A 15,639-nucleotide genomic window follows, 5' to 3' on the forward strand; every position below is an offset into this window, starting at 1 on the left:
GGGAGGGTTTAGGGAGAGTAGGCACAGTTTTGGAGGGAGAAGGGGGAGTGTGGGGGGTTTGGGGGAGAGAAAGGGGTGGGGAGGGTTTAGGGAGAGTGGGCACAATTTTGGAGGGAGAAAGGGGGAGTGTGGGGGGTTTGGGGGAGAGAAATTGGTGGGGAGGGTTTAGGGAGAGTGGGCACAGTTTGGGAGGGAGAAGGGGGAGTGTGGGGGGTTTGGGGGAGAGAAGGGGGTGGGGAGGGTTTAGGGAGAGTAGGCACAGTTTTGGAGGGAGAAGGGGGAGTGTGGGGGGTTTGGGGGAGAGAAAGGGGTGGGGAGGGTTTAGGGAGAGTGGGCACAATTTTGGAGGGAGAAGGGGGAGTGTGGGGGGTTTGGGGGAGAGAAGGGGGTGGGGAGGGTTTAGGGAGAGTAGGCACAGTTTTGGAGGGAGAAGGGGGAGTGTGGGGGGTTTGGGGGAGAGAAAGGGGTGGGGAGGGTTTAGGGAGAGTGGGCACAATTTTGGAGGGAGAAGGGTGAGTGTGGGATGTTTGGGGGAGAGAAGGGGGTGGGGAGGGTTTAGGGAGAGTAGGCACAGTTTTGGAGGGAGAAGGGGGAGTGTGGGGGGTTTGGGGGAGAGAAAGGGGTGGGGAGGGTTTAGGGAGAGTGGGCACAATTTTGGAGGGAGAAGGGGGAGTGTGGGGGGTTTGGGGGAGAGAAGGGGGTGGGGAGGGTTTAGGGAGAGTAGGCACAGTTTTGGAGGGAGAAGGGGGAGTGTGGGGGGTTTGGGGGAGAGAAAGGGGTGGGGAGGGTTTAGGGAGAGTGGGCACAATTTTGGAGGGAGAAAGGGGGAGTGTGGGGGGTTTGGGGGAGAGAAATTGGTGGGGAGTGTTTAGGGAGAGTGGGCACAGTTTGGGAGGGAGAAGGGGGAGTGTGGGGTGTTTGGGGGAGAGTGGAGACGGTGCAAGCAGCATCAGCAGAGACCGTGGAGGGTTCATGAGCAGAAACAGCAAAGAGTAAAAACAATCATCAATGTATAACACTTGTGAACAAACAATAACAACAATAGCAGCAACACTCGTATAACATTCTTAACTCGTAACGTTCGACCTTTTTATTTAAATTTAAATATTTCATCCTTGCTCGTCGATCCAAGGCTCATAAAGAGCATCATATAAGGATGTATAAACAACTCCCTTATTTTGCATTCCGTCAATTCCCCCATTGAGCGACGACTGCAGCTCTAAGTGCGTCTCAAGACGCTCGGATGGAGGAAAGAAGCAGGAAGAGTGGGAGGAAATCAGAGTTGTGAGGGAGAGCGAGATATTAAAGCATCGCTAGGAAAGGGGAGGGTGAGGCCGCATTGGCCGGGCCCGGGAGGGCGGAGAGGGTGTGGAGGGAGCGCTCACTGTGCGGCGAACCGAGCGGAGCAAAGCGAAGAGACGCAGAGAGAGAGAGAGAGAGATGCGTCGTACGTTGGACCGGCGCATGTACGGGGTCTGAGGTGACGCGAAAAAAAGTAAAATAAATAAAGAGGGTATCAGCGCGCGAGTGGAATACGGGGTGGAGGGAACGGGGTTTCCGCGCACGGGGTATCCGCGCGCGCAATGAGCGACGAGTGAGCGCGGGAGAGCGCCCGAGATGGTGCGCGCAGCGCGTGTCCTCGAGCCGCTCCGCTTCGCCATCGCCGGACTCCCCTTCTACTTCTTCTTCCTCTTCCTGCATTCCACCGCTGGTAGGTTTATTCTGTGGCAAATGATAACTTTGGTCTCCTGTTTATTGAAAGGAAAATCTTCGAGTGGGAGCTGGAAGATGATTTTTTTTGGAAGATCCTCAACTCGATGAATCGCTAAGGGGGTTTTTTTAATTTGTTTTGAGGTGATTAATAAAGGGGGTGGGGGAGTGGAGACCTGTGGGGGCGTTTTGCACGTAACACATGGTGAAGGTAAAAGACTGACGAAGGTGCAGGTAATCCTGGTGTTTCAGGTTCGATTTCGCCTTGTTGTGATTATTTGAGTGTTTTACTACAAAAGAAGGCTCGAAGCCGAGTGGTGGTGCTGGTGCTGTGAGGTAAGTGCATGGAGGTTCATTAATTCGTAACAACGTTACACGAGGATATTTACTGCCTTCCTTTCCTCCATTATGAGCGTCTCCGATGACTTCCTGGAACCTTTTTTCAAACCAACGAATTAAGTCATTTCAACAGGTGCAGGGGCGCATCCAGCATTTACTTGGGGGAGAGGCTTAGGCTACCTGCTTAATGAGCAGGTAGCAGAGGTCCACAAAATATTAGAATGCAAAATCAAGGCGACCAGGTGAGAGTGCAAGAGTGTCAATCACGGTCTGTTCTGCAAATGGGCTACCTGTGGTGCTGATCCAGTGGGGGTACCTGTGGTGCTGATCCAGTGAGATGATATACTTGAGCCCCCTGAGCCGCTCCTCCTCCATCGCCACCACCACCAATGGAGAGCTCTACTGTTACGTGATGTAAGGTGTGCAGGGGAAGGTGGTACAACTATTTTGGGCGGTGTAAGTTCAGTTCCACCAGTTTATCTTGAAGATAATGCTAAATGCCTCGTATAATCTCGACAGGTGTTCATTTGGACACCAACAATTGTGTGACTATTTGTCCAAGTTTTCCGAAACTTCCAGCCTCCTGTGCTCCACTGAAGCTGCAGGTGTGTGACCTTCACCAGCATCTGTCTTACCATCCTTCCCCAAATCCCCCGCTTTGATCGCTCCTGCCCTCCCTTGTCCCGACATGTGTACGTGGGATCTCAGGTACCCTCCTGGCACTCTTATCATGCTCACATTGACATTCTGGGAGAGCTAGGCCGAGAAATCTTGGGTCCTGAGTTCGAACACGAGACCCATGAAGAAGTGTTGTCTCTCCCGAGATCCACGAATGAAACTTCTGTCCTGATGAAGCTTTGGCTCCCTAAACTCCCTAAGCTCCCTAAACCCTCTCCAACTCTTTATCTCCCCCAAACCCCCACACTCCCCCTTCTCCCTCCCAAACTGTGCCCACTCTCCCTAAACCCTCCCCACCCCTTTCTCTCCCCAAACCCCCACACTCCCCCTTCTCCCTCCCAAACTGTGCCCACCCTCCCTAAACCCTCCCCACCCCTTTCTCTCCCCCAAACCCCCACACTCCCCTGTCTCCCTCCCAAACTGTGCCCACTCTCCCTAAACCCTCTCCACCCCTTTCTCTCCCCCAAAAACCCCACACTCCCCCTTCTCCCTCCCAAACTGTGCCCACTCTCCCTAAACCCTCCCCACCCCTTTCTCTCCCCCAAAAACCCCACACTCCCCCTTCTCATGAAATTCCTTATTTTTGATCCAATAACTGGCCTCACGGAAGAGAGGGGTGATGGAAGGGTGGCAGTGTGACAGTGAGTACAACACCCAGATGCGATAAGCAAAGGGATGGATGAACAGGAGGAGATTGAGAGAGAGGAAGGAAACAGCTGGTATCTGCAAATCAGGTGAGGAGAGGTGCACGTGGGTTAACATGAGGAGAAAAGATCAGGAATGATGCACCATCATTTTTGAAGTCTTGGAGGAAAGAGTGGAGAATAAACATATTGAGGAAGAAGCCGTCACAAGTCTTTGATGGTGGATTTAATGGTGTGCAGAGTTGCCCTCACTATAACCTGCCATCCACTAGTTGTGTGACATGGCTTGAAATGCCTGAGGTGTCAATGATGAAAGATGGCGGTAGGGAATTTGGGTTTACAAGGCATCTCCATGAGAGCGAGAGGAGACCCAGCAGAGCAGACCCTCATGAAAACGACCCTTTTTATCCCTTGGATGCAGTGATTGGGCCTCGGAGGCCCACAAGGTTTTTTTTGTTGCAAAAACTATGCTGTACAATTTTTCTTTGGATTGAGCCTCATTTTCACCGACTTTCATGTTGTTACACAAAATTCAGTGGCATAAAAAAAACATTTCATTCAGGCTCGTTTGAAAATCTTCATTCTTCACTTATAACCCAAAAATCCGACACGAATGCAGGCCTGGGGCCTTAGAGACCCCGCATAAATGTTGTTGTACTACTATGTTATATATTTATTTTCTTGATATGAGCCTCATTATATGCTCCTATAACTTGGTTACAAATAATTAAGACAAAAATATGAAAATTTTAAAAACTTTACACGAATACATTTGTGGGGCCTCCGAGGCCCAATGGCTGCATTGGTGTAAGATTTTTGACAGTTGTGGACACATACATTCGAAATAAAAGGTTTAGTGAATCATATTTTTTGAGCAAATACTCCTCCATGAGCCTCAACTTTTCAGAGAAAAAAAGTTGAAAAACCAAGAACAAAATTTTTATTTTGCAAAAAAAATAAAAAGATTAATTACTTGTATGGGATTTTCCCAACTAATAGGATCAATGATTCACATTTTCTGAGCAAATACACATCCATGTGCATCGACTTGGGTTGAAAAAGGATATGAAAGAAAAAATATCTATAAAAAATATTAAAAAACCACGAATACATCCGTTGGGCCTCCGAGGCCCAATGGCTGCGTTTATGTAGAATTTTTGACACCTGCATCGAAGAGTTAAGGGTGCACGCTCCACCCAGCACACAGGTAAATATGTGCACCTGAGTGTGCAACGTATTGATTTTACATGAGGTAACCTTGTATACTACCTCCGCAGAACTTGGACACCTAAACACTGGGTAGTGCCCCTTCCATTTGCACAAGCCTCCTAGTCTGGATGTCTGGTAGTTATGGCAAACCTATTGCCCGCAATAAAACCCATTTCTCTCTTTTCACCTGCTCCATCATCGACGAAGCAAAGAGAATCCTTGCCTTTGGTTGCATCCATTTTGAATGGCTTCTGCTCCCTAGTTCCTTGCCGGAAATGATTTAAACCAGAGGCAGGTTAGGTCGTTAATCGAAGCTTTTGGGAAACCATTGAACCTGGCTATCCTATTGGCAACGCTTTGTAAGTGACATTCCGTTGCACGTGTTGAAGAAGCTCTTTCGCACGTCCTCTCATCATAACTACAAACATCACCCGTTTGGGACGAGGTTCAAAGAGTAGAACTTGAAAGGAAGAGAGGAAATGTAAAAAGGATCTAGAAAGTATGAATGTCAAAGCCTCAGAAGCTTGAAAGCTCCAAAGCGGGAATTTTCCTGGATCCCATTCTTGAGGCGAACGCCAGAAGGGAAGAGTCCAGAGATGTTTTGTGATCGGATTTGGTGACTTTGGTTCACTACATGAACATAAGTCACGGTGTTTTTCAAACCACTGAAGCATCCGTCTCCATTTCCTTTAATGCGAGTTTGTCGTGTGCTGCAAAGTTTAAATTCATTGCAATTGCCTTCCCGCACTATTAAGTGCATCGATTTCATGTCTGCCCTTAAACGTCCATGAATAACGACAGATTGAGCACGAAAATTTCCCTCCATTCGCTCCAACCGACCCCCAACTTGAGGACCTCCTGCCTGCGGTTCCAACCCCAAACCGGCTTTCTTCCCAACTTCCCAGGAGGGCGGCCTGCCTACAGCATGCTCAGTTGCAATCCGCCATCCTGAAACTGCATCTGGGGAACAAAGCCTTCGGACTCCGCTTGTCATCCCAAAGACAATTCCGTTTTGATTCAAAAACCTGCCAAGAAAAGTGACACGTTATAACTGGCGACATGTTAGGTGTGCGAGTGAATTAAAGACAGCAAAATCAGAAAGGTAGCTCCACAAATAGATGCGTCTAAAAACGAAGGAGTACGTGTAACAACTGTGTAGGAAAAGAAGAAATGAAAGCCGATGACGAAGTACTGGAAGAAGTTCCAAAGTACGTACGTCTTGGACAGGAGATGCAGGCCGAAGGATACAAGAGCAGGATGAACAGCTTGAAGCAAACGTAAAGATCTTCTCATAGAAAACGAATCCCAATGCACCTCCTGGTGCTTCATAAGTCTCAACGAGAAAGAGCATAGATTGCAGCCCAAAGCAAAGATCGAAGATTGCAGACCCTCACCGAGACTTGCTTTGTATGGTGTGTTGACGATGCATTGACGACATAGGTTTATGTTCGTACAGCGGACAAACAGAACTTTTTTGTTTTATTGCATAGATTCACATTTTAATTGTACATACTTTATAGACGCACTCACATTTTAATTGTACATACTTTATAGACACTCACATTTTAATTGTACATACTTTATAGACGTACTCACATTTTAATTGTACATACTTTACAGACATGTAAAGGTGCCTGGTGTTGGGTGCCTAGTGTACAACACCAGAATCCCTGGTGTTGGGCTAGCGGCTAGGGTGCCGGCTTAGGATCCTAGGATCCTGGGTTCGAATCTCGGTCGATCGCCGAATTAATGCCAGGGGGGTTGACTCAGCCTGTCATCCTTCCGAGGTCGGCTAATTGAGTACCAGTTCACTGGTAATTCCCTGTTTGTCGTTGAAGGCGGCAAAAAGGGTTGGCGTCAGGAAGGGCATCCGGCCGTAAAACATTGCTTCAAAAAAGGGGACCAAAAAACAACAACTACCACGGTCCCCGAAAAGGCCAACCCCCGCTTTGCGGGGAAAAATGGCCTCTAAACGGTGGTTGTATACTTTACAGACATACTCACATTTTAATTGTACATACTTTAGAGACATACTCACATTTTAATTGTACATACTGTTGCGAATATGGAATTTGACCTCCATATCCGCTTGTAAATATTCCCCTATCTTCTCCGATACTCCCCAACTCTCCCCTTACCCCATTCCCTAGTCCCATTGTCTGTAAACAACACCCATTAGAGCCGATCTTCCCCTTCATTCCCCCATTAAATGTCGTGCCCAGGTCCCCCGCACCACACGTAGACAATTATAGGACATCTTGCTAGTTATTCTTAATCTATGTCAGTTAAGGACTTGTTTCCATTAATTATGACTCTTCGTTGCACCAGAATGTGATGATATGGCACCAGTAGGAGTTTAGGACCTTCCCATACCTCCCCGCATCTCTTCCCATCATCTCAAGCTCCAACAACAACCACAACAACAGCGGCTATGCGTCCTCACTCCGGCTCGGTTGGCCGCCATTGAACATGTGCTCGACGGGGTTACCCAGAAGGGGGCTCCCTGTCGGCCCCTCGTCAAGGGCGGAGCCGGTAACCCCCGCACCCAATGAGAAGCCATGGGCCGATGCCATATGGGGCGGAGCTAACGAGCGAGGGCGTGACTCCCCGCCGGATATACGCGGCCCCGCGCCGGACGTGACGTCAGATGCGCCCCGAGCTTGGAAGGACAAGACGCCACCCTCCCGAGCGCTGAGCGACCTCCCCGGCATCTCCACCAAAGTCGCGACCCACGAGCGCTGAGCGACCTCCCCGCATCTGCTGGACACCACCGTACGTGATTCTGTCCCTGAGCCAGGTGCACCTGAGCCATCGACTGCCGCTTTCCTGGCCATCAAACCCCGTGTGAGTGAGCCTTGTCCCGTTTATCTGTGGTCTGTCTAGGGTTAATATAAGAGTGTGTCTAAGTGCCTGTCTTCCTATGATGTCCCTCTCGTCCCTGTAATCTAACCTTTTCCGCCTTAATATAACCTCCTCCGGAGGTCTTGAGAACTGAACCCCTGGTGTCGTATTGTGTCATTATAACCCAGCCGGGTGTCTTCTCTTTCCTATTGAGCCAGCATAGCGCGGCTTCGTCGACGTTCGAGTACAATCGGGTAACTTGTACGGATACGGCGGCCATCCCGCTCGGCCCACCATACCATCAAAGTCGTATCTGTAACAATTGGTGTCGAGGAGTGAGATTGGACCCGGAGCGCGTTTACGCGCTCGAAATTATAACAGCGAAATTTGATTGTGTTTTACAAAAAAAAAAATAAAATAATAAAAACCCGAATTTTGAAAGTCGCGCTATGGCGGATCAAGACAGCTGGGGTCCGGTAGGGGAGAGTGAGGCAGGGTCGGTCCAGGACCAAATTGAGGGACGTGAGGAGAGCGAAGCAGCGAGGGTAGCAGACGCGCAAAATGGCGCCTCGCTGGTCACCGCGCCCGTGACCGTGGCAGCGCCCCTGGTGGATCCGAACCTTTTTATGTTGCAAATGAGGGCCCTTATGGAACGAATAGAGGGCCAAATGGGGGTAATGGGGAACCGGATGGATGCTCAGGGTGAGCGATTAGAGGGCCAAATGGGGGTAATGAGGGACGAAGCGAGGGCTCGGAGTGAGCAATTGGGGGTAATGAGGGACGAAGCGAGGGGTACCAGTGAGGGGTTAGACAATAATTTTGAGGGATTAGACATGAAATTTGGGAAATTAGACGATAGATTAGGGGAAATACAGGAGGGGTTAATGGGGGTAGAAAACAGAATGGCCGCTCAAGAGAATCAAATGGAAGGGATGCAAAAAGGGTTAGAGGGGTTAGAAAACAGTATGGAAGGCAAATTGAGGGACATGAGGGACCAAGCGGAAAGGGAAGTTAAACAAATGGAGCAGCAGATAGAGGGGGTCAGAATGGGGGTAGAAACCAAACTGGATGCTCACAGGGAGGAAATGGAGCAGATGAGGGTGGCATCTGGGCAGGAGATGCAAGTGATGGGAGAAGAGATCAGAAGAGGAGTGAGTGAGGAGGTCGGAGGAGTGCGCGAGGAGGTGAGGCACTGTAAGGAGCACATGGAGAAGGAGGTGAGAAAGGGGACTGTAAAGTTACAAGGGGGCATAGAGGACCTGACGCAGGAGGTGGAGCAGCTGACGGTGGGACAGACGGAGTTAGTGGAGCAGGTTCAAAGGAACACTGCGGTATTAGGAGGTTTAAAGGCGACACAAAAAGAAATTAAAAACGACTTGATAGCGACAAAGAGGGAATGTCAGATGGTACGTGAGGGACTGACAACGAGGTTGGACGAGGTGATAGAGGTAATGGAGACGAAGGACCGGCAGGTGAGGACGCACATGGAAACGGTCAAGGTAGCCTTGGAGGACGAGCTTGAGGAGACGTACCGGGGAATAAAAGAGGTGAAGCACAAATTAGAAGAAGTGGAAGAAGGGATGAGCGAAATTAAGAAGCGACGGAGAGGGGATAAGAAGGAGATAAAGGAGGAGATAAAAGAATTGGTCCAAAGTCTGTGTTTGGATCGTGATGATGTGCTCATTAACCGGATGAGGGATTCGCAGGTGATGGAGGAGAAGCGAAGAGAAAGAGGACCCGGTGTAAGTGGTGACCAATATGGTCGTGCGTATGATGCGCCAGGTGATTTAAGAAGCTTGGGGGTCGAGATGGACCCGGGTGTTCGTGAGAGGCCGTTGGTGAAGTGTGCGACAGGTCTGGTGTGCGAAAGAGGAGGTGTGCGAGGAGGTCCGACTCTGGGGTGTGTGAGGAAAAAGTGTGTGCCAAGGAGTGAGGGTGTTGGCGAGAAGGAGTCGGTCGTAGCGTGTGTGCGAGGGAGCACATGGAAGCGTGGTGTGGTAAGTGTTACAGAGGGTGTGACGGGAGAGTGTGCGCAGGAGTGTGCGCGAGAAAGGTGTGTGACGGACAGGTGCATGAGGAAAGAGTGCGCTGTCAGAAGTAAGGAAGAGTGTCCACCTGTGGTGAGTGTTACAGAGGGTGTAACGGGAGAGTGTGCGCGAGAAAGGTGTGTGACGGACAGGTGCATGAGGAAAGAGTGCGCTGTCAGAAGTAAGGAAGAGTGTCCACCTGTGGTGAGTGTTACAGAGGGTGTAACGGGAGAGTGTGCGCGAGAAAGGTGTGTGACAGACAGGTGCATGAGGAAAGAGTGCGCTGTCAGAAGTAAGGAAGAGTGTCCACCTGTGGTGAGTGTTACAGAGGGTGTAACGGGAGAGTGTGCGCGAGAAAGGTGTGTGACGGACAGGTGCATGAGGAAAGAGTGCGCTGTCAGAAGTAAGGAAGAGTGTCCACCTGTGGTGAGTGTTACAGAGGGTGTAACGGGAGAGTGTGCGCGAGAAAGGTGTGTGACGGACAGGTGCATGGGGAAAGAGTGTGCTGTCAAGAGTAAGGGTGAGTGCGTTGTCACGAGTGGAGGTGAAAGTAGTGAGAGTGACATGGAGCGTGAGTTAGTTGTGACAGGTGAGCGAGGATGTACACCTGGGATGGAAGGATGCACACCTGGAATGGTAGAGCGTGAGTGGGAATGCACGCTGGAGTTGGTGGTGAGGCACATGGTTGGGTGTGCGAATGAGGGCACACCTGTGATTGTCACAGAGGAGGTGACCGAGGAGGGGGCGCGAAGCGGTGTTTTGGTGAGGTGTGCGAGCAACGAATGTGTGCCAAAGTGTTCGGTGGTCAGGTGTGTGACCAAGGCTGTGAGTGGAATGAGTGTACCTGGGTGTGTAAGGAAGGGTACGAGGAGCATGGGCACGGCTGGATGTGTGAGCAAGGAACGGGCTGCGGGGTGTAAGCGTCCAGGTGAAGCATCGACGTTACACGGGTTAGAGGTTAGAGCGACTTTTAGCCGAAGCAGGCCCTCGGTGCGTGCCGGGCCCCGCTTTGAACGGCCGCGTCCAGGCTCCACTAGGCGGAGCTGGCAGCCCGATAGAAAGGGTCGTCATGGCGACCACTTTTTGGTGAGACGTGCCGGCAGGTCGAGGGCGGGACATTGGATGGCTCCGTGCCGAGATGGTGCGTGGGATCTCGGCATGGGTAAGCCCCCGTCCCTGCCCCGAATGCCGGACGCATCCAGCCGCTGGCACAGAACAGCCAGTATCCATTGCTTGGCTTTACGAAGCCGGGCTTTGGACAGGAATTGGCGCACCGAGAGGTATTAGTGAGTAGACTGGGTGATGAGGTTAGTGTTTTGGACCCAAAATTAGAGAAAAACAAAATTTGATGATTGGCAAGGGATTGGCAGTAGTGATTGGCAGGTGATGGGCAGTGATTGGCAAATTTTTAATTTGTTGAAATTTGATGTGCAAAATTGGTAGTGAGAGACCCCCGATGTGGTGGGATGGCAAATCCACCATCCCTCACAAGTGGGGCAAAGGAGCTATAGCTTATGGGGTGTATGGCAGTGAAAACTAGCCCGGGTGGGTTAGGATATGGTGTGTAGGGATCTAGAGAAGATGACCTTAGGTAACGTTAAGGTTAGTTAGTGACTGATACCTGTAGTGGGGACGCAGGTAGATTAGTATGGATGATAATGACGAGGGAGCGCAATAGTTTAAAGGGACGACTGGGAAGCGCAAGTTTCAGAAGGGAGTAGTTAGCTGAGATGATGCTGCGTGTGTGTGAGGATTGAACAGGTGTGATTGCACAGGTGTGCAACTGGACAGGTGTGTGGAGCAGTGTATGAGTAGTGAGTGTTGTGGATCAGCGCGAATGCGCTTGGGGAGAGAAGGGTGCAGGTGGCACCAGGTGTGAGAACACAGGTGTGCAGGTACAGGTGTGTGGAGAGAGTTGGAGTAAGTGGTACGGAGTGGTGTGCATGGTGCGAAGGTGTGGATGGGGGAAGAGTGGACCCCCTTTCACGAGTACCCGGGGCGGGTAGTGTAAGTGTTAGGTAGAGGGAGCAGGTAAATTATGGTTGGATATTGGCATTTGTGGTGCGGTTGCAGAATGGTGTTGTGAATGGGTGCATTAGTGTTGTGGAAATGGCTGGGCGTGTAGCCTGTTAGTGTGTGTAGTTGGTTGGGCACTCCACCACTGTGAGGATGTCGGCCAGGTGAGGCCGCAGGTGGGCTCTGGGAGCCAGTAGTTGTGAGTGGGTGCCTGAGGATCCCGGGTGTGGATCGGGCAGCCCAGTGCCAGAGAGGGCACGGAGTGGGGAGAGAGCCAGAGGGCCTTCCCCTGGTAGTTAGGTTAGGGTAAGGAGCAGGTAAGCTCGGAGGCAACTGCAGTGGTGGAGGGGTGCAGGTGGGTAGACCCACTGGGAGAGGTACACGCCACAGCCCAGAAATTGTACGAGGGCACCGGGAGATGAATCGGGGGAGTGAGACCCCAAATTGAAGAGCACCACAGTTTGGCCAATGGGAATTGGTTTTTAGAACCCATAGTGTAAGAGGGCCAATGGGTTGGCCGGAGAAAGACCCCGGGTAGTGTAAAGTTGTTAAAGTCATTTAGGAAATAGTTAGGATTGATGAACCTGTCGCACCATACGCAGCCACTTACCTGTGGTGATGATGATGACTCCACACCTGTGTTTTCTTTGTTTTGTTGCAGGAGATGAATCGCTGTGTGGATTTGTGAGACGCATCACGACGTGGATGAGACATTGGGGTGATTCCATCTCTCCCTCCCTAGGAGGGACTGATGATGAATTGGTGATGGCAAATTTTGATGTTGAGTTGGAGATGGCAAATTTTGATGAGAGTTGAAAATGGCAAATTTGATTGGTTAGGAGGGAGAGAAGACGAATTTGGTATATGGGAGGAACGGGGAAGACAGTAGGGATGTTTGTTGATTTGTAAAGTAGATGTTTATGGGTAGTGTTGTGTTTTGTGGATACAGTAAGGGGTAAGGGAGGGGCCATGTAGGTTACCTGGTGGGGGGGGGGGCGTACGATAGGAACGTACCTGTCTCACCTGGTTCCCATGTGCCCCCAGTGTGCATCACCTTGCATTGCGTGCACTTTTGCGCCCTTACCACCTTGCTCACTTGTCTTGTTTTTGTCTCCCACCTCCGAGGATCTGGCTTTGGGGTAGAGAGAGAGGAGAGAGAGGTGCTGGCGACGCAGTTGTGGGCCTGCACTTTCGCTGCTTGCTGCCGGGATCGATACACCATATGGACCGCAATGTTTGTGGCCACCCACGATGGACCGCAGTTCGTTTGCGGCCAAGCACCACCCGGGGATGGACCTATGGGTCAACGTGGCACCTATGCCATACAGGTGAACCACTTTTAAGTAACACCAAGTGCACCACAAGAAGAGCAAGAGACACCTGCAGGGTTAGGGGTTGTCGAATTTATTTTTATTCCAATGAACAATGGTGACTGCACCGATTGGTGGTGGGGTGGTGCTGTTGATGCTCGGGAAGGGTGCTCTGCACGTTATTAAAGGCCGTCGGCCACAGAGCACTCGTGGGTTGGTGTATCGATGTTGGCAAGCGCGCTCTCTCTATGCATAACATCTGCATGTGTTCCTCCAAAGACAGGTCCTGGATCGTAGTGTAAATATCAGCGTAGTCTTGTAAATAATGCCCCCTACCGGCTGTATGTTTAGTTTGAGGATTCTTTCCGGATTCGGTTATCCTGTGGGTGTGTTTCTGAGAGGAGAAGGGTGCAACGTCGCAGGGGGACATATTTACTCATTTGTGAATATCTATAAAACTGTCGCACTCAGGGTAGAGTTAATAGTAGAGGGAACTACATTGCGTGCCACACTAAAGTAGGTAAAAATTTATCGGGTCGGGACGCCCCGAGGGTAGAGAAGGGTGCAATGTTGCGAATATGGAATTTGACCTCCATATCCGCTTGTAAATATTCCCCTATCTTCTCCGATACTCCCCAACTCTCCCCTTACCCCATTCCCTAGTCCCATTGTCTGTAAACAACACCCATTAGAGCCGATCTTCCCCTTCATTCCCCCATTAAATGTCGTGCCCAGGTCCCCCGCACCACACGTAGACAATTATAGGACATCTTGCTAGTTATTCTTAATCTATGTCAGTTAAGGACTTGTTTCCATTAATTATGACTCTTCGTTGCACCAGAATGTGATGATATGGCACCAGTAGGAGTTTAGGACCTTCCCATACCTCCCCGCATCTCTTCCCATCATCTCAAGCTCCAACAACAACCACAACAACAGCGGCTATGCGTCCTCACTCCGGCTCGGTTGGCCGCCATTGAACATGTGCTCGACGGGGTTACCCAGAAGGGGGCTCCCTGTCGGCCCCTCGTCAAGGGCGGAGCCGGTAACCCCCGCACCCAATGAGAAGCCATGGGCCGATGCCATATGGGGCGGAGCTAACGAGCGAGGGCGTGACTCCCCGCCGGATATACGCGGCCCCGCGCCGGACGTGACGTCAGATGCGCCCCGAGCTTGGAAGGACAAGACGCCACCCTCCCGAGCGCTGAGCGACCTCCCCGGCATCTCCACCAAAGTCGCGACCCACGAGCGCTGAGCGACCTCCCCGCATCTGCTGGACACCACCGTACGTGATTCTGTCCCTGAGCCAGGTGCACCTGAGCCATCGACTGCCGCTTTCCTGGCCATCAAACCCCGTGTGAGTGAGCCTTGTCCCGTTTATCTGTGGTCTGTCTAGGGTTAATATAAGAGTGTGTCTAAGTGCCTGTCTTCCTATGATGTCCCTCTCGTCCCTGTAATCTAACCTTTTCCGCCTTAATATAACCTCCTCCGGAGGTCTTGAGAACTGAACCCCTGGTGTCGTATTGTGTCATTATAACCCAGCCGGGTGTCTTCTCTTTCCTATTGAGCCAGCATAGCGCGGCTTCGTCGACGTTCGAGTACAATCGGGTAACTTGTACGGATACGGCGGCCATCCCGCTCGGCCCACCATACCATCAAAGTCGTATCTGTAACAATACTTTATAGACACTCACATTTTAATTGTACATACTTTATAGACGTACTCACATTTTAATTGTACATACTTTATAGACATACTCACATTTTAATTGTACATATTTATAGACATACTCACATTTTAATTGTACATACTTTATAGACACACATTTTAATTGTACATACTTCAAAGACATACATTTTAATTGGACATACTTTTTTTTTTTTTTTTTGGGATACTGAATCGAGGCTCGTGAAAGAGCTAAACTTTATAGACATTTCTATAGACATAGACATTTCCGGTGTGTACCCTGGTTAGAATAGGTACACCGCATCCCTGCGTGTCGTAAGAGGCGACAAAGAGGGTTGGCGTCAGGAAGGGCATCCGGCCATAAAAACATTGCCGCAAAAAGAGAACCATGACAATTACAACTACATATGCGCAGGGTACAGCCCGAAGTGGAGATCGGTTTCTGAGATTTGGGACATGGAATGTAGGGACAATGACAGGGAGACCAGGAGAAGTGGTGGAAGTATTGGTCAGAAGAAGAGTGGACATATGTTGTGTGCAAGAGACGAGATGGAAGGGAAGTGGTGTGAGAATGGCGAAGGGTAGGCAGGGACAGAAATACAAGTTTGTGTGGCAAGGGTGCCCGGAGGGCGTGAATGGTGTTGGTGTCCTGTTTTCTGAGGAGTTTGTAGACAGTGTGGTGAGTGTGACTAAAGTGAGTGATAGGTTGATGATGGTGAAAATGATGGTTGGAAAGCTCTTGGTGAACGTCATCTCGGGATATGCTCCGCGGGTTGGTCGGAGCGATGAAGAGAATGACAAGTTCTGGTGTGTGATAGAGAAGCTGATGGAAAACGTGAAAGATGAGGAAGTTGTTGTGGTAGGAGGAGACCTAAATGGACATGTGGGAAGGAGTATGGACGGTTTTGAGGGAGTTCATGGGGGTTACGGATATGGTGTGAGAAATGGAGAAGGTGAAAGGATTTTCGAGTTTGCTGATGGAGCTGATTTGTTGATTTGTAATACTCAGTTCCAGAAAGGGGATAATAAGCTTGTTACATACACGTCAGGTGGGTCGACGACAACCGTTGACTACCTGATGGTGCGTAGGCGAGATAGGGGGCACATCCGGGACACAAAGGTGATCCCGGGGGAGGAGGCTGTTTCACAGCACCAGTTGGTTGTCTGCGACATAAGGG

The 15,639-nt window shown here is 50.4% G+C and overlaps 1 protein-coding gene across 1 annotated transcript in view; it reads left to right on the plus strand.

Moving 5' to 3' along the window:
- Nucleotides 1-1,393: 1,393 nt before the first annotated feature.
- CA10 (carbonic anhydrase 10 (inactive)) overlaps nucleotides 1,394-15,639 on the plus strand; it is a 484,303-nt gene continuing 470,057 nt past the window's right edge. The window contains exon 1 of the mRNA XM_068117755.2: nucleotides 1,394-1,711. Coding sequence (XP_067973856.2) covers nucleotides 1,618-1,711 — 94 coding nt within the window. The 5' untranslated portion in view covers nucleotides 1,394-1,617. The remainder of the gene's footprint in view (nucleotides 1,712-15,639) is intronic.

This window comes from Myxine glutinosa, chromosome 5 (assembly GCF_964187855.1).
Source record: "Myxine glutinosa chromosome 5, kmMyxGlut1.1, whole genome shotgun sequence".
NCBI lineage: Eukaryota > Metazoa > Chordata > Myxini > Myxiniformes > Myxinidae > Myxine > Myxine glutinosa.